The 19,490-nt window shown below is 43.6% G+C and overlaps 1 protein-coding gene across 1 annotated transcript in view; it reads left to right on the forward strand.

Moving 5' to 3' along the window:
* The first annotated feature begins 2,024 nt into the window (after positions 1 to 2,024).
* GM2A (ganglioside GM2 activator) overlaps positions 2,025 to 19,490 on the forward strand; it is a 74,414-nt gene continuing 56,948 nt past the window's right edge. The window contains exons 1-4 of the mRNA XM_082253627.1: positions 2,025 to 2,227; positions 6,040 to 6,195; positions 9,629 to 9,811; positions 14,372 to 14,538. Of these exons, the coding sequence (XP_082109753.1) occupies positions 2,135 to 2,227; positions 6,040 to 6,195; positions 9,629 to 9,811; positions 14,372 to 14,538 (599 nt within the window). The 5' untranslated portion in view covers positions 2,025 to 2,134. The remainder of the gene's footprint in view (positions 2,228 to 6,039; positions 6,196 to 9,628; positions 9,812 to 14,371; positions 14,539 to 19,490) is intronic.

The raw sequence follows: 19,490 nt of genomic DNA on the forward strand, positions 1-19,490 counted from the left end.
TCTTTTGGGTAAGCGGGGCAGGGGGTGTCGAGATTCATGATGGTTCTACATCAGGGAACTTTTTATTTTTGAATAAAGGAATTTGTAAACTGCCTCTTTCCTTCACTTTTTACACTTTTTAGGTGAATGGGTAGGGTACTCATTACCATAGAATGGGGGTTGGAATCTCGGGGCCTCCTTGTTACAGATTCTGATAAGCCCACAGACCGCCCCGACCAGAGCCCAGGGGTGTGGGGAAAAGGACCCTCTACCCCAAAGCACCTCCCTATGTTTAGGGCATGTGGCCTGGTATGGTTCAGGAGGGGGGGTGCTAGCCCCCCCTTTCCTGACCTGCTGTGCTGCATGCTCGAATAATAGTCTGGTATGAATATTGGGGGAGACCCCACATGGTATTTTTAGAATAAATATTGACGTGAGGCTGTTATGGATTGGGAGGACCCCCCGCTTTTTTTCCCAAGATGGTCTTGATTGCCCTCTTAGAGTAATCTTGCTCACACTTGGAAAATGAATGTGTAGCGCCCTCTCACTTAATACCCAGCATTATATTTTACGCTAACTTGTTCATGTTTACACAGTTTTGCTGGAGGATCAACTCTCCGGAGGGGATGCTCTCATTATTTTAATATGACTAGGCTTATTAACCTTTCTCCTTTTTTTGTAGGACAGCAGGACTACCAATACTTTGGCTGAACTACTTCTTTGTGATGTAACTAATGTTGCTTGACCGTATTGTTAGTGTAGGACACTAGTTTAGGTAGCTGGAATGTATACACGTTTCAGTGTAAATATGTCCTGGAGTCCTTGTGCTGCGAGGTCCCCTTTACATGGGCCAGGCATGAGGCTCCCTGTATGTGTAAATATCAGTATTTATTTTAAAGCCTATTTGTGTGAAATGCCATACGTTAGGTTGTATATAGTTATTTACCCTATTCCCCTACCTTATTCGAATTGCTTTGGGATACTCCGCTCTTGGGTTCAAGAGTTTTTTGTTGGTGGCCCATGAGGACAGGATAGATATATATATATATATATATATATATATATATACAAACATATTTCCTATTTTATTTGCAATATGGTAAGTAGCTCAGGGACAGGACTCAGGAGGGCAGTAAATTAGAATGGGCGGCACACACACATGAAACTGACAGTAGTGTGCAGCAGCACGATTATGACGACATCACTGACACGACACATCCTCTCCTGAGTCACAGTGACAGACAGCCTCTCTCCATGCCAGGTGGTCCCTTCAGTCCACTCCAATCCAAATCGCACTGAAAGTCCCGCTTCCGGCCTGCATTGATCCCTTCCGGCAGACCTACACACAAGGCTCTAGCTTCTCTGCTCGGCTCCCTTGCACCATGACATCACAAGACATACCCAGGCACTGCCTCCACTAGACCCCCCGCCCCCTCACCAGCGCCGCCCGAACACACTGTACAGCACTCTGATGGTCTTGGCCAGCTCCAGACTGAAATTGCGCATGCACAGTTCTGAGCTGAGCGTCACAGCCATATTTTTTTACTGGCAACCTTTTCCTATTACTGGCAGGAGAAAAATGCCCTTTTATACTGGCTGCAAATAAAAAATACTGACATGCGCAACTCAGTGTATGTTCAATAACAGACTGCAAGCAGATAGGTAAGTGTGCCTTATAGCATAAGAGACAGCACATGTCTCTTCTGTAATAAAGAGCTGCCTGCTTGCAGTTTTTACATTGTAGGTTTAGTTCCACTTAAAAAAGTGGTGGCAACTATGGCTTGACAGGACACGTATTGAAATATAAACAAGTCCTTTTTTCAGCAGCAGAGGGCAGCATAGTCCACTATTTACATGTAGATATCATTCAATACTACACAAGCTTGGCAGAAATGACATGTCATTTGGCTGGTCACACTCTATGGGGAGAGAGATAAGATTACAATCTCACTGTACAAATTCATTTTCTTAAGTGTTTTTCTTGGATTCCTTCCTAACTGCTTTGCTTTTATCTGCTGATAAGCAGTGATTGAAGTGTGTACCTTTTGCCTGTGGATGGATTTATAAGGAGAGGAGATGTAGGTGTGATGAATACTCAGTATAGATTCTGAGCTGCATTCTGCCAGTGACTGGACTCCTCCTCTGTGCAGTAACTATGGCTAAGCTTGCCCTCTGTTTTCTGGTTGCTTTTGCAGCTCTAGCACATTTCACTGATGCCACTGAATGGAAGACCTGGAACCTTGCTACGGTAAGCGGAGGTGGGGGGGAAGGGGGTCAGTATTTTCTAGATCAGCAAATTTTGCATCACATAATTCAGGCTCATTCAGTAAGCATAGCTCTCAACTGTCCCTCATTAGACGGGACTGTCCTTTCTGTTTAGGTAATAGGTTGATGAAAAAACAAAAACAAACGGATACCGTCACCCACACAAACAAGGTGGATGGTGGAATCCTTCCTACTGTGCTATTTTATTCTGACAGCAAGGACTCCACTCCAGTGCTGCAGCGGCTGATCTAATTTACAGCGGAACTTTAGCCATAACTTGATAAACAACAATGTTCTTTAGCAAGGAACATATGTTCCACAATAATAATTATGCTACCAAAATTAGCGTGTGCTGCAAATTGCCTCAAGCATTGCTCCTGTTTCTTCTTGCTGGAGGCTGCCGTTTTGCTGAAGCCCAGAGCCCCTGAACAGCAATAAATCATAAAGCGGAACTAAACCCATCAATTTAATGGTTTCAAAAAACAGTTAAATTTCTGGAATCCCGGGATTGCTAGCTGCCACATTCGATTGTGTCTTCCACCAAACTGTCAGACCATCAAATGACTGCCATCATAACTGATCACGTGCAGCACCATGGCTGTAAAGGATAGGAGAGTTGATTCCCGCTTTAAGGTTGTTAAGGCAGAGTTCCGGCCTCGGGGTCAAATTTAGATAAAAATACCCCCGGGACAGTCAGGGCTAGTACATTCCACAATGGATAGCCTCTGAACTGTCCTGGGTCGCACTTACCTGTAAGAAGAAATACTTACCTTGAAAAGTTCTTCTCCAGCGCTGCCATCTCAGGTGTGGGCAGCTGAAGCCAGCGCGTCCTCTTCTGCGGCCTCTTCGGTGATGTCAGAGTCCCACAATGCACTGCACTGGCCCCGCTCGTCACTGCCCAGATGCTGTTTAGCAGGGAATGCCGCGCTTGCACCGGAAGTGACGAGCGGGGCCGGTGCAGGCGCATTGACTTCTGGGAGCGATCACATTCAGCTCCCAGGAGTTATCGCAAGCCGGAAGTGATGGCACGTGCCGCAGCCGCCGAGGGAGGAAGTGGAAGGAAGATGAGTATATTTTCTTCAATATTAAGGTAAGTGACCAAAAAAAAAAAAAATTGGGAGCATCCATCTCTTTTTCAGGTGGCCCTTAGCAAGCGGATGGCCCAAAATGGATTTTTTCGATTTTGAGGCCGGAACTCCGCTTTAAGTTTGCTTTAATTCTAGAAAAAGAACTCTAAACTGTAACTCTAAACTGATAACCGTTCATTTTTTAAAGCGTCCCCTATGAAGATTTTTAGGTACTGTAGTTTGTCTCAATTCCACGAGTGCGTGCAATTTTTTAAGCCTAACATGTTAGGTGACTATTTACTCGGCGTAACATCTTTCACAATATACAAAAAAAAAAATTGTGCTAATTTGACTGTTTTTTTTTTTTAATTCAGTGAAGTGTATTTTTTCCCAAAAAATTGCGTTTGAAAGGCTGCTACGTAAATATCGTGTGACATAAAATATGCAACAACGGCCATTTTATTCTCCAGTCTCTGCATATATATATATATATATATATATATATAATGTTTTGGGGTTCTAAGTAATTTTCTAGCAAAAAATACTGATTTAGCTTGTAAGCAACAAAGATCAGAAATAGGCCTGGTCCTTAAGTAGTTAAAGTGCAATAATACACTGCCTCACCCTGCTTTGCACATGCTCGGTTGCTGTTTTTTTTAGGCACTGCCGACTTTGTAGAGTCCGATCTGCCACAAAAAACAGCCTGGAATCTATTCCCAATTAGGAACCACAAAGGAACGGCAGAGATAGAAGGTTCTGTGTTAGATGTTGTTATCCACATAGGAGGTTTCACAGGGGCTCTCTCATATATGTGAATACTGCTCCATAAAGAAACTTCACAGGCGTTAAATAGTGAACTGGCCTCGGTGGCGGACACCTGGCGGCAAAGAAGAAGGTGCAATCCAACTTGCTGCCTCCACAGTGCGGAAAAGTGAGAAGTGAGTTTCTTACTTTTCCGCATTGTGGAGGCAGCAAGCTGGATTGCACCTACTACTTTGCGGTCAGGTGTCCGCCACCAAGGCCAGTTCACTATTTAGCACCTGTGAAGTTTCTTTATGGAGCAGTATTCACATATATGAGAGAGCCCCTGTGAAACCTCCTATGTGGATAGCAACATCTAACACAGAATCTTCTATCTCCGCCGTTCCTTTGTGGTCCCTAATTGGGAATAGATTCCAGGCTGTTTTCTGTGGCCATCTGGTAAGAGGCAAATTCATTTATTAGCACGTGATGTCACACTGTGTGTGGGGACGACACTGTGGCTCGGGGACCTTTCTCCAGTGATTGGACGTATATGTATATGCTACCTTTCGGTGGATAGTTGGTAAGGAGCCATCTCACTGCAGTGTTTGGGACACGTTGTACTATATGGGATGTTTAAATTTCTGAACTCTTATGCCTCGTACACACGCAACGATTATCGGCCGACCGATCGGCCGTCTTTTGTCCAGAGTTGTGTTTTGTTGGTAAGAATGTGCCTAGACTGCACACAAATTTTCTCGGCCAACAAAATTCTACTTCAGAAGTGATGTCATGTGTTGGTTTACTTTCCGTGTGTTTTTTCTTCTCTGAGCATGCCCAGTCTTGCTCATTAGATTTTTGTCTCCTGAAATCTGTACTGACTGACGGAAAATCGGCCGTTGTGTTGACGGCCAACAAAAATTTTATAGCCTGCACAACAGATTTTATTCGGCCGAAAAGTCAGAGTCGGTTGTCAAAAGCATCATACTAACAAGCCGAAAATCGGCCGATCGGACGTTGGCCGAATATTCCTGGCCAATAATCGATGCGTGTGTACGAGGCATTAGAAAGGATATCCATTATATCTGGAACACTTCAGTAAAGAATCACGTGTTACTCTCACGTTATATTGCATTTAGTATATTGCATGTTATCACCTTTCACCTTGCACAGTTATTTATTTATGTTTTATCTAATTTTTGTTTTTGTTTTTTAAAACATTTTTTGGATGTGTTTATTGTTTATTTCCAGTACAATCCATTATTGAGCGCTCATTACATGTTGTTGATATTGGCCCTGAGCAGCAGTTGCAGCCAAGAGTGTACATTTCTGCTGATGCACGTTACATGCATATGGACAGCTTAAACGCAGTATCTTGTTGATAGCTTTTGGCAGCAAGAGCCTCTGTTTTTCTTTGTCTACAAAAGAACGCATAAACAAGCCCTAAAAATTGCACTCTTCAAATACCTAAAGTGTTATACTGCACTAAACTTTTATCTAGCCTAAATGATTCTATTTCATATTTTGAAAAGCCAGTATAAAGTTTTTGTGGTCTGCATGACTTTGGAAAAGAGGGCTCCAAATGTCTTTTGGCTATATGCTTTGTGGTAAGTGATGGTCTTTTTAATCTCAAAGGGTTGGGAGGCAAGAATAAGTCAGGGTACATGGTACTGATGAGGTGTAAAATACAGTCACCCACATCAATGTATATAATGCTAGCCAACATGTAACTAAATGATTGTTTGATATAAGTTGTTTTGGCAAAAAGATCAGTGAACAGAATACTACATCGCTATGTGGTTATATAATGCCAGTTTACATCGGCTGTCAGGATTCATGATTGGCACAGGTAACCATGGGTAAGGCATATGCTTCAACGGATCTTGAAGCCCTGATAGGCTTGTGCAATGTTGTCGATGTTTTTTGCCATAGCACCATCTCTGCCGGGGGTATTGTTTTTGACTCTCCAAGTCTTTCTTCTCCGCAGCAAGTAAAAAGTATCTCTTGGGAGAACTGTGATTCGGGAAAGCTTCCAGGTACAATCAAAAGTCTGTCCATTAGTCCTGACCCTGTATCCATTCCAGGAGAAGTGGTCGTCTCCTTGGTACTGAACACCGAAGTCCCTCTAAGCTCTCCACTCCAGGTAAGAAATCATCCTCAACAACCCAGTTTAGTAAACCCGCATAACCAAACATGCTGAAACCATTCGATGTAACTGCATTGCAGTGTATATGCCGATAGACGGGTCTTTTTTTCTCAGAGAATAGGTGCAGGAACTCTCCCCTTCTAAAGTCACCCCTTGTCTCCACCCTTACCCACCTCTGATCATCGTCCCTTGGTTCCACCCCCTACTCACCTCCCAGTACCTCCCCTTTTAGGGAATACAGAACTAAGTACCATTTTGTGATAAGTAATTTTCATGGAATTTGTTAATTATAACAAGAAAGGCATTAAAATATATCCCCTGAGCAAAAAAAAGGTAGGAAAGGAAGGAAATATATCCCCAGCCGCCAGCAATAATAGACCCTCCCCCCCCCCCCCAGCAACAATAAATCCCCTAGCAACAATAGATCCTCCCTAGCAATCCTAGCAATAACAGACCTCCCAGCAACAATAGCTCCCCTAGCAACAATAGACCCCTGTCAGCAACAATAGATCCTCCTTAGCAATAATGGACCCCCTCCATCAACAGATCCTCCTCTAAACAATGGACCCCCTGCAACAAAATAGCACCCCAGCAACAATAGACCACCAGCAGCCACAACAGATCTCCTAGCAGCCAGAATCAATAGACCCTCCAGCAGTCAGGATCAATAGACCTCTCTCTCTCTCAAAAGTAGATAAGTCCCAGCAGCAATAGACCCCATGCAAAAATAGATCCTCTCCAATGACAATAGATCCCCCAGTAGCCAGCATCAATAGTCCCTCCAGCACCCCTTGCCATTACATACATTCAATACTGAAGGTGCCGTGACTACGTTACCCCACATCCCCACTGAAAAAAAAAGCCCTGCTGATAGACAATTCTACACAAAGTTATCTGTAACAGACATGGGGGTTTAAAAAAAAACCAAAGAACGTTTTGGCAAAAAACGCAAACGTGGCAAAATTGCGTTTAACCTTTTTCTGCTGCTAGGAGAGTTACATTCAAGAGCGGCCAATGTACGTGTAACCTTAGAGATTTACCCTCCCTTCCTGTCCTGTTGACAATGGTTTCAACAGGAAGGAAGTCAGGAAAATTCTGCAAAGAGGGACAGAAATATTTATCTAACGTGGGTTCAAGTCTTGTGCTACTGTGCTAAAAAAAAGTCTGTTGCTGTTGAGTCCCTTACTTCCTTCCCTACTCCAGCCTTTTTCAACCAGGGTGCCTTGAGGTTTCTTCAGGGGTGCCGTGGCAAAATGTCTCAATGTCGAAAAGGTGGATGAAGCCTGCCTTTTAGTTACACAAGACACAGGTTTTCATTGTACACCATTACAACCTTCCACCTGCCAACGACCAATGACATCATGAGTTGATGAGGAGGATGTCTGTTGCCTGCATATCATCCTTGTTTGACCCTCCCTTTCCTCTCTCCATCAGCTTTGGGGTTTCATTAGCTAAGTGCAGCACTACTCACTTGGGAGCTGCTGATTATGGGTTCCGCTGGGTTCCCATTAGCAACAACATGATAGTTTAGCATTTTTCCAAGTGTCTGTGGTTCAGTCAGGAAACAGTCTAGGAGCTTTGGTTTTTGTGTTTTTATTGAGAACTTGGATGGGAGAAGGGAATGAGTGAGATACTCCAACTGATAAAACTATGCACAATTGGCTGGGACGACTGAATAATGCTGAGTAAATCCAAGTACCACTAGGCACGGCTAGGCCGCTTCTTCACCTTGACATTAGCAGTGAAGTAGTATTAAGTGAACTTCCTGAGGTAAACTGGACTGTACTGCTGAACAATCTTCAGGGTCCTTCCTGGCACCCCCTTTGTTCCTATTCTTCAGGGTTAACTACACGGCACCCCCTTTACTGTTACACTTCCTGTGTGAGTTAGCTCTTTGATCCCCTGATCTCTCCGGAGTGGTCCCCTTTCCTAGGCAGACCCTTTGGCAAATCTCCTGGTACTCACGGACACTGTTTTTCCCAAGAAACTCTGCCAGCAACTCCACTTGTAAGCACTCTGGATCCTCTGCAGCTCAGCTCCACACCTGGTTCACTAGGCCGACTGCCTGAGCCACCTTTCTCACACCTGCAGGAGGAGAGACTGCCATACACCTCCTCCTGGGATGTTGCTCCCGCCAAAAGACGCCCTGTCACATGTCCCCTCAGTATTTATGGTCAATCCCAGGATGCATTGCAAGAATGCCCTTCCACTGGGACTGCCATAAAACATAATGTGTCACTGGCTATGTTTCCTCCACTGTCCAACAAGCTGCCTCATTGGATACAGTGGGGACACTCCCTCAGATCCAGTGAATCACACCTGGAAACATGTGACAGGCAAACTAGTAGATCAGGCTCCTCTGATAAGCAGAAGGAGCAATAGATGCTTTTACCTAGCACATATCTAACTAGGAGGGTGCTATATAAGTAATTGAGAAAAACTGAGGAAGAAGAGAAACCCTAGAATACTAGTCAGTATCTGTTTGCAAAAGTGTATTTGCTTTGAAAAAATAGATCACCCCCAAAGTTGGAATTAGAATAGTTTTTACATTTTAGAATGGGGCGCCATTTTAAAGAGTCTCTTGACTGAAAAAAGCTTGAGAAGCACTGCCCTAATCAAAAAAAAGATATTTTTTATTCTATGTGTGTTTTCACATATGTGTATTTTCTAAATCATAGTCTCTATCCTTTTATGTATTTCCATCTGAAGTATCTGGTTGATCCTGCCATCCACCTTTCTTCCTTGTTCTAAACTGACCACGAAAAGCTTGTGTGGACAGTTTTTTTATTCTTTGGCTGGCCTTTCAGAGGTAGAAGACACACTATGCCTGTATTGGGTAGTTTGTTGAGCAATCATGCCCCTGACCAATCACAGCCTGCCTCTAGTACACACCCTCTACCAATCACATACTCCCCCTGCTCAATCACAGCCTGCATCATGCCTCAGGCTGAACAGACTATGGAATACAGGCACAGCGTTTGTAGACACTATAACTTTCACACAAACCAAACAAAAACACTTATTGGGATATTTTTTTTTTTTTTTTTTTTTTTACAAAGACATGTAGCAGAATACATTTTGGCCAAAATTCATGAAGAAATTAGATTTTTTTTTTTTATTTTTTTATTTTATTAAAAAAATTAAAAAAATTTTTTTTTTTTTTTTTTTTTCAAATTTTCAGTCTTTTTTCGTTTAGAACGCAAAAAAAAAAAAACCCAGTGGTGATCAAATACTACCAAAAGAAAGCTCTATTTGTGTGATAAAACAAATTATATAAATTTAATTTGCGTACAGTGTTGCATGATTGCACAATATATGGGTTGGGTGGCATGCTGATGAAAGCTAAGCTAATACAGAGGTGCAAGGAAGATATAAAAAGGCAAAACAATTCGTGCAAGTCTGATATTGTTTTTTCTTCTCCTATGAACAGATCAAAATTACTGCAGAGAAGGAGCTGTTTGGCGACTGGCTGACCGCCCCCTGTATTGATCATTTCGGCAGCTGCACCTATACTGACGTCTGTGATCTGCTGGATTCTTTCTTTAAGCCAGGACAGCAGTGCCCAGGACCCCTAAAGACTTATGGACTTCCCTGCCATTGTCCATTCAAAGCTGTAAGTAGCCAAACTCCAGGCAGTTGGTATTGCATAAAGTGAAGTGCAAGTATAGATCAAACTTAAAATTTCATGTAAAGTCTTCAGCTTTCTGTCCTTATTTACAAAAAAAAAAGTATAAAATAGGGAAATGTGCATGTATTGTAGAGATGTAATAAGTGCTGTGTTTTATTTTATTTTTTTATTTTGCCCTGACATACTCTTTATCAATTTGTTTTGCACTTTGAATGACAGTGTATAAACACTTCCTCTTCTGCCCCGTTCACATAGGGGCGATCCGACTTCGGGAGGCGACCTCCGAGGTCGCGGTGCGAGCAGCGCGCCGCGACCTCGGAGCGGCAGCCACGGACTTCATAACATTGAAGTCTATGGCGGTCGCCTCCGGGTCGCCCCAAAGAAGCTCCGGACCCTTTTTCTAAGTCGGAGCGACTTGTGTCGCTCCTATTAGAACGGGTCCGCAGCTTCCCTATGGGAGGCGACCTACGGCGACCTGTGAGGCGACCAGGTCGCCTCACAGGTCGCCTCAGTGTGAACCGGGACTTCTAGACGTGTTTTTAATTTAACATTATGTCTGTGTTCACACCTATGCATGTGTGATGGTATGCACGCTTTTTTGCGCAATTTCATGCTTAGTGTAGCCCATTCATTTCAATAGGCTGCCATGCACGCTAAAATTGCCCAAAAGAAGTGCATAACCCTTTTGAAATATTGCACCACACAGTAAAACGCATGGCACTTTGATACCATGTGCTTTGGCACATGCATGTTAGCAATTTGCATGGGGGCACATTTAAGAATTATTGGCACCTCTGAGTGCTTGCAAAAGGGATGCAGGGTTTTATGCATTACAGGAACATGGGCAATTTTGCATACGTTCCTGCAACACAGGAATGTGAACCTAGCATAATACTGGTGGCAGACCCACTTGCGTAGGTACTTAGAGCCGGTTCACAATACCGCGACCAGAAAGTCGCCCATGAAGGAGCAACTTTTTAGCGTGACTTTGAAGAGACTTGTTTAGAGACTTGGAAGAGACTTGTGCACTACTTTGAAGAGACTTAAATGATAGGCGACTTTGTCTGTGGGGAATGCATGGCTAATCTTTTTTTTCTTCTTCCTGGAAAGTCTGATAACAAGTCGCTTAAAAAATAGATAAGGATCCGACTTAGGAGCGACTCCCATTGAAGTCTAAGTGCACAAGTCGGATAGAGGTTGCCTTGAAGTAGTACAGGAACCTTTTCTGAAGTTGGAGCGACTTCAGTAGTGCATATTAAGACGGCTCTCATTCATCTTAATATGCACTACTGAAGTCGCTCCGACTTCAGAAAAGGTTCCTGTACTACTTCAAGGCGACCTCTATCCGACTTGTGCACATAGACTGCAATGGGAGTCGCCTCTAAGTCGGATCCTTATCTATTTTCAAGCGACTTGTTATCCGACTTTCCAGAAAGAAAAAAAAGATTAGCCAGGCATTCCCCACAGACAAAGTCGCCTATCATTTAAGTCTCTTCGCCTATCATCTAAGTCTCCCTGGTGACACCCTCTTCCAGCTACAGTGTGAAAGTAGATGCCCCATGGAATATCTAATGTGGATATCCCAGGAGGCTGTAGGAGCATATAGCAAGGGATGGAGTGAGAAATTAAAAAAAAAAAAGTAAATATACTAATAAAAAACTCAGCTTTTTAGATTGGCAGGGGAGAGTGCTTTTTGAATGTAGCACCCTACAGGTACGGTAGGTGCTAATTAAACGTATAGTGTGCCTTGTCTGCCTAACAGCAGGGCTGTGATTTGTTTAGTCAGGGTGTCATGGTTTCCAGGTGTGCCTGCTGAAGGGGGAGTCTCCCCACTGGCTCCTGTGAGAGGCTTCTCAAAAGGCAGTGGAGGAAACCCAATGAGGGGACACATCCAGGCTTGTAATTACCCCAGAAGGCAGATTATGCTGCAAAGGATTCTGGGAGTGGGTATAAGTTTGTGGGTGGCGCATGACACGATGTCTTTGGCGGGAGCAGAGTCCCAGGAGGGAGAGAACAGCCGTCTCTCCTCCTGTCTGAGGAAGAGGAACTCTGGGTGTTACCTACAGATTCAGAGAGAGTGCTAAACTAAGCTAAGGGGATCCGGTGTGCCGAGAACCTGCGGAGAGTCAGAGGGGTCCAGTCCCAGGAAAGCCTACACAGGTCATGAGTACTGAGGATTGCCCCTGGGGGTCTGCCTGAAGTTAGAGGGAACCACTGCGGTGGAGGTTCGGGGATCCAATGCCAGCTAGTGGTGAAAGGGGGTACCTAGGTTGAGGACCCTAAAGTGACAGATGGGGTACATAGTCAGTGGACCCTGAAGAGTTCAAGGTTAAAGGGGGCGCCTACAGTTGGGCCCTGAATTGGACAGAGTGTGCCAGTTGGAAGTTACAGCTTTACAGAATTCCACCACATACTACCTCAAGCCAGTGCAAGGCAGGAGGGAAGTAGTCAGTGACTTGCAGTACAACAGTGTCAGTAGTTCTACAATTCACAGTCCTGGATATTCTGAACTTCAAGTCGAGGATTCAGCACTACTATTTAGTTACAGAATGTTCTCAGAGTTAGTGAACGTTGGCTGGTGCCGGCTGGCGTCAAGGAAACGCCAAAGGGTATTTTTCAGGAACAAAATCCCAAGTGTATCTAGTTAAAGCCTAAAGGAGTATCCCACTCATTCCCTTCTCCCATTCCCTTAAAATACAATAAAAACAACAAACAAAGATGCCGGAGTTGTCGATGTCTCAGTGCTCACGCCAAGGGTCGCAGCTCACATGGGCTGGAGAGGTAACCGGTACCGATGGCAGACCCATATCAGGCCTGGAAAACCTGCTACATGAAATTAAGGTTTGCTTTATGAATCAATTACTTCACAGAACAAGCAGCTGGAGAGATAAGTGAAGGCTTATTTTAACCGGTTGCCGACCGCCGCACGACTATTTACTGCGGCGGTCAGCCCCGGCCAGGCAAAGTGACATATATATATATGTCACTAGCCTGGGAGCCAATAGCGGGCGAGCGCGCGCCCCCGAAGGCGCGCTCCAGCCCCGGCTCGTTCATGAACGAGTCCGCACGTGTGACCGGCGGACCCGATGTCCGCCGGTCACTCGCGATCGTCTGCCGTGAAGGGAGAAAGGCAGGCGGCTGATGTAAACAAGCCGCCTGTCATTCTCCCCTGTGTAGGAATAGTGATCATACGGTTCTACTATGTAGGACCGTTGATCACTGTTCCTACACCTCAAGCCACAGCCAATCACAGTTAGAATCACGCCCCTAGGGACACACATAACCCCTCCCTCTCAAAAAAAAGTTAACCCCTTCACTGCCAGTGTAATTTTACAGTAACAGTGCATATGTATAGCACTGTACAAAAGTGTCAAAAATGTCAGTCAAGGGTCCGATCTGTCCGCTGCAATGTCGCAGTCCCGCAAACTTTTGCGCAAACCAATCAAAATATGCTTTTTGCGATTTTTTTTACCAAACATATGGTAAAAAAAAAATTGCCCCAAAATGTTAAAAAATTTTGATTTTTACTTTTTTTTTGGGGAATTTCATATAAAAAAAATGTGAAAAATATTGTTATTTTTGCAAAATTGACACTCTTTTTTTGTTTATAGCGCAAAAAAGTAAAAATCGCACAGGTGATCAAATACCACCAAAAGAAAGCTCTGTTTGTGGGAAAAAAAGGACGTCAAATTAGTTTAGGTACAGCGTCGCACGACCGCGCAATTGTCCGTTAAAGTCAAGCAGTGCCGAATCGCAAAATAGGCCCTGGTCAGGAAGGGGGTAAAATCTTCCAGGGCTTAAGTGGTTAACCTACTCCCTTACTCGCTGTAGCCGATATACGGCTACAGTGTGGCTCGCCAGTTTTGGGAGGGCATCCTTTGACATCCTCCCAAGAACGTGCTTCCTACGCGCTCCCTAAAGGGATGCATTGGGAAGCTGATCGGGGTAAAGGGCCAATCACAGCAGGCCTTTACTATGTGATCAGCTGTGTCCAATCACAGCTGGTCACATGTAAATAGACTTGCCGGTTATCAGTTCTCTGTTTCTTACACAGACACAGTGAATGAGGAAAGAAGAGCCAATTTGACAGGGCACACTGAATACAGAATTTACACTGGTTATCAGTACAGCCTCATTAGTGCCCATCAGTGCAGCCTCATTAGTGCCCATCAGTGCAGCCTCATTAGTGCCCATCAGTGCAGCTTCATTAGTGCCCATCATTGCAGCTTCATTAGTGCCCATCATTGCAGCCTCATCAGCACACATCAGGGAGGAAAAAAGCGAGGAGAACTTCCGCTCTGATAGCCTAGGCAGTCGGAGCGGAAGTGGGAGGGGATACCTGTCAAAATCAGGTACCTGCCCCTAAAAGTGCCAATTGTTCAAGAGGAGCGGAGACTGAGTCCTTAAAGTGGAACTTCTCCTTTTGGGTGGAGCTCTGTTTTAAGAATATGCAATGGCCATGGTCTGAGTGCAGGTGCATTTTAAAGAGTCCCCTGAACTATGCAGTAAAAGTATCTTTTTCTCTTTCTTTTTTCTCTATTCCAGGGTTCCTACAGTCTCCCCACCACCAGTTTTAAGATACCCAGCTTTTCTCTGCCATCATGGCTTGCTGAGGGCAACTACAGAGTTACTGGAATTCTCAGCCACAACAACCAGGAAATTGGATGTGCCAAATTTACTTTCACTCTGGCTGAACCCTCCTCCTGGTGGTGGTAAGAAGGATGCCTATTTAACTGGAACAAAGAAGACATTTTATCACTTACTTGATTAACCCTCATCTCATCTATGACAATACTAGACTCTACTCTAGACAGTCAGCCCTGTCCTTACCTTCCTTATTGGCACCTGCACATTAAACTCATGAGACTCATGAATCTGATTTTATAGGGCTGTCTTCAGTGCAATTTCACTAAGCATCAAATAGCTTGGAAAACCAATTAGAACAGTTAATTTTCCCCTCCAGGATCAGTTTCTAATGGATTATTTTGGGAGATCACAGAGCGTCCACCTATAGACTTACAAAAAAAAATTACTTTTCCTTAAAGTGGACCACCACAGCCCCCCTCTCAACATGCACACTTCTCATTTCTTTTCTTTACTTTTTCTTTATAAAAGTATGTTCTACCAATAAAACATAATGAACTACCTACCTTGCCTCTCACTCGCTTTAGTAGATCCTACGATCCTGCCCTCGCGACACCACCAAAGCCCGCACCATTATTTTGTTTTCCCTACGTCATTGTGTTTGGCTTTTTCCTGCTTCTTGGGCCAGCTCACTGATTGTTTGCATGTCCATATGTCATGTGTGCAGAAGGAAATAACAAATATATGGTCTGAATTACAGGATTGCAGGATTTCTTTCATTTGTTCATTAAAATGGAATCTGCCTCCTGCACACTAAAGAAAAAACTCTATGTAGGAGTAGGCGAGATCTTGGATTTTAGCTCCAAAAGCTGCCTGAATGGAACTGGTGAAGTAGCCTTCCCAGAAGACAGCTGGGTGGCGCAGACAATGTCACCAGGAGCTATGGAGAGGCGTAAGTAGGTGGTGTTTGCTGCTAAATGCAGTGTTTCAGATGAACATTGTGATGTTTTTCTAAATGCGCCAGAAGGACTTAGCACAAAAGGCTTATTTCCTGGTGGGTAAAAGGTCCATTTTAATACACACTATCTCATTCTTAACCACAGCTTTAAAGCGGAAAGAAACCTATAAACAAACATTTAATATATACTTAACAATTCTTAGATGTGATAGCTGCATTTGTTTTCCTTTTTAGGCTTCGTTTTATTTCCACCAGGTGATATGGCCAGTGAGTCTGTTGTTTTTCAACAGAACAAGCTCTCCTGCAAATATAATGGATAAGAGTGTTGAGACAAACCATTAACCACAGACAGGGGTGCTTACAGTGATAAGCTTTTATTCATGTAAAACCTTTACCCTAAAAGAAAAAAAAGCTGTGGCTGTAACTGCTTGTGTAACTGCAGAGTGAGCTGGAGTTTGGCATTAATTTGTTAGTGTATCTAAATCTGCTAGTACATCCAACATTCCCCTACTCCCAAGATTGACAATGTTGCTGTGCAAAAGTGTCCATGTTCTTCTTCATCCAGAGTGGGGGCATTCTAATATAGGAGGTGTGTTACTGGCCAGATCATCAGGTGAAAACCGGTTATAAAAAAAAAAAAGCCAGTAGTGGTGAAACGCGTGAAGGAAGGGGGCTTTGGGGGTAGGAGACATTAATGTATGCAGTTTTCATCTTTTGACGAATGAAATAGAAGAGCTATGTTTTGGTGTGCAGCTTACCTTTACTTTTAAGCTGCAGTGAATATTACATTTTTGGTTTTGGGTTTATTACCGCTTTAACTTACTATACCAGAATTACTATAATTACTATAATTGTAATCTTTTAGAATTTAGAAAGTAATCTTTTATTTCTCAGTTTTGCATATTTGTTACATAAAAAAAAAATAAAACCTGTTGTGGGTGTCTTGACATTCTAACAATTAAAATAATGAGGATATTTTTGGAACGGTTAAAAATAAATAAATAAGTAAAAGGAATTTGCAGTGATGGCAAACACCCTTAGCAACCAATTAAAACTGCTTATCTGTAGCAGGTGGATTGCTGCACACCATTTGTTCCACCATTGCATTTAAGTACTTTAAGTCTAGAAAACATTTCTGGAGTTTCATTTGCCAACCTCACTTTTATCTATAAATATTATACGTAATACATATTATAAATATGTACCTCTTTACATAAATGCTCCTGCTTATAATCCGTATCCAATCAGAAACAATAAAGTTCTTTCAACTTTAAATCTAGTTTTTTGATGCATTTGTATTTTTTGAACACATACATTTAGGGGCCATTCACACATCTGCATTGTGGCAATGCACTGTAAATTGCAGTTCCTGCAAAACAAAATGCACCTGCTCTTTGTGTGGTGCATTGCCTCACTGTGCTACTCTATCTAACACTCCCCTCCCACCAGACTGAAAATGCTGTTGTCCAAAGGTGCCCCCTGTGCTCCTTCATCCAAAGTGAGGGCACTCTAATACAGAAGGTGTCTTACTGGCCGGATCACCAGGTGAAAACCGAGGGAAAAAAACCTGAAAAAGAAAACGAATGTAGCCACCACATCTAATGATTGAGAAGCTGAAATATATTAAATTTTTTTTTTTTTTTTACCACTTTAAATTAACAATAAAATTCTTTATCTTCCAAAAATAATCCATACATAAAAACCCACTACTTAACCTACTTCTGCTCACATACACATATGTGCGGTGGCAAAGAGGGTAGACTTTAACGCCCACACGTGGCACATATGCGCCCATGGACGTCAAAGACAGTTCTCCGTTTATACAAATAATTGAGGGTGAACAGGACCAGCTGCTGATCATGTGAGCACTGTGACAGCCACACAGGAATCACAATTATGCATAGTGCGGGGCTCCGAAGTGATTATTGTGAGCGGAGAAAATCGTGTTTACAGCCTTCTCTGGCTTTTGTAATCTCAAATTAAGGCCTGGAGCTTGAAGGCTTTAAAGTGTCTTGGGTGGGACCAGGCCCGCACTGGCCATAGGGCCCACAGGGCATTTACTGTACCTGGTGGACCAGGGCCCCATTTCCTAACAAACTGGCTAATGTGACAGAGAGCTCTAGAGGGTGAAAACCGCAACATGAAATATGCAATTATACTGCATATATCATGCACCTGGCTCTCACCCGCAGGTCTCTGTTTGCCGCAAGCCATGTGGGCCTCTAGGACTGAGCAGGACTCTCTTTGGCCTCACCATGGAACATGATGCCAGTGCTTAGTGGTAGCTACCTGTAAAAGCTCGGCGGAGGAAGACAAAAAAACAAAATCTGTTACACAATGTCTGTAGTCAGATTCTGTTTTCTACTTCCATATTGTGTATGGTGCAGGCCTCCAGTGAGGGACTGTCACATGGGCAGGAACATACTCTGCTCGAGTAATCCTCCTGCTGCGCTGTGTCACCTCTTGTGGCGCTCAGTAGAGGATGCCAGCATTCAGGGAGGGACAGTAGACTGGTAGCCTAGACCACCCATTGGAGGTGGAATAAAGATATATCAGGCTACGCACTTCATGTAGGATACACAATGTGCTTAGGATACACTATGGGCTTAGCCAGATACTGTCTTTATTCTTCTTGTTATTATTCTTGTAATTTGGTTTATTGTCCCAGTCCAGGCCTGGGTGGGATGAAGCCTTCAATCCTGTGTCCAGGTCTTCCTACCCAAAGGTGCCAAAGTAATACAGGTCAGAAGGAGTCCGAGGTAAAAAGTAATTTAAAATACCTACTTCTGGGGTCGGAGGCAATGGAAGATAGAGAGTTGTTTCAAAGAAAGAAAACAAGTCCCCCCCCCAATAATTACACAACAGTGAACCAACCAAAAGCATGAGGAATAGGTCCGCACCCCCGAGTTCACAATGAGGACAAGTGGCAGAAGACCCAAACCCCATGTCTGGCCAGGGTATAATGAAGATGACGGAATTATCTTAAATTGTCTAAGCCTATCAGCTGTGCTAATATTATCTTGAAAACAAACTTTAATGGCTTCATCCCAACCTTCTTTAGGAAGCCCGGGTACCGATGCAAGTCATTTGCAATAGGAAACACGGAAAGGGTTAGCCTCAGTCAATTGAAGACAGTTGTAGATAGTAGTAACTAACTTACTGATGTCTGAGTAAGATAGTAGCTCCTCCAGTGGAGATTCCGAGAGCTCCAGGGTCAGAGCACCAAACTGTACCTGGATGGCAACAAATATTTAAAAACATATTATCCACACCATGACAGTCCTTCAGTTTTGCAAAAGAAACAAAAATATTGTTTGAGAACAGGTGAGAAACAAGGGTGATACTAAGGCAACCCCACCAAGTCGAATCAGGGGTGGAAGTTCGGATTTAACTACAACGGGGCATGGGGTGACACCCCTGAGGTGGTCAAGGAGAGCATTTTTCCACCTTCACGCCAAAACATACATCCAAAAGAGAGAATCTGGAGTATCGAGAGACAGAAGTCCTATGGATTTCACACTTTAGTGAAGAGGCAGGACCGTAGAATTCAGATAAAAGGGTAACTAACTTACTGATGTCTGGGTAAGATAGTAGCTCCTCCAGTGGAGATTCCGAGAGCACCAGGGTCAGAGCACCAAACTGTACCTGGATGGCAACAAACATTTAAAAACATATTATCCACAACATGACAGTCCTTCAGTTTCGCAAAAGAAACAAAAATATTGTTTGAGAACAGATGAGAAACAAGAGTGATACTAAGGCAACCCCACCAAGTCGAATTAGGGGTGGAAGTTCGGATTTAACTACAACGGGGCATGGGGTGACACCCCTGAGGTGGTCAAGGAGAGCATGTTTCCACCTTCAGGCCAAAACATACATCCAAAAGAGAGAATCTGGAGTATCGAGAGACAGAAGTCCTATGGATTTCATTGGACCATAGAATTCAGATAAAAGGGTAGTGCAAGTGCTCAGGGAAGTGGAGTGGAAACAGTCATATACAAAAGTAAGCTGAGATGCAATGATATAATTACGGAGATTTCAAAAGGCCAGGCCTCCATCACATTTGGGGGCCTGTAGGGAGGATCTGGCCATGGGAGGCTGTGCATCATTCCAGAGGAAGGA

This window comes from Pelophylax lessonae (assembly GCF_965119305.1).
Source record: "Pelophylax lessonae genome assembly, chromosome: 4".
In the NCBI taxonomy this organism is placed as follows: domain Eukaryota; kingdom Metazoa; phylum Chordata; class Amphibia; order Anura; family Ranidae; genus Pelophylax; species Pelophylax lessonae.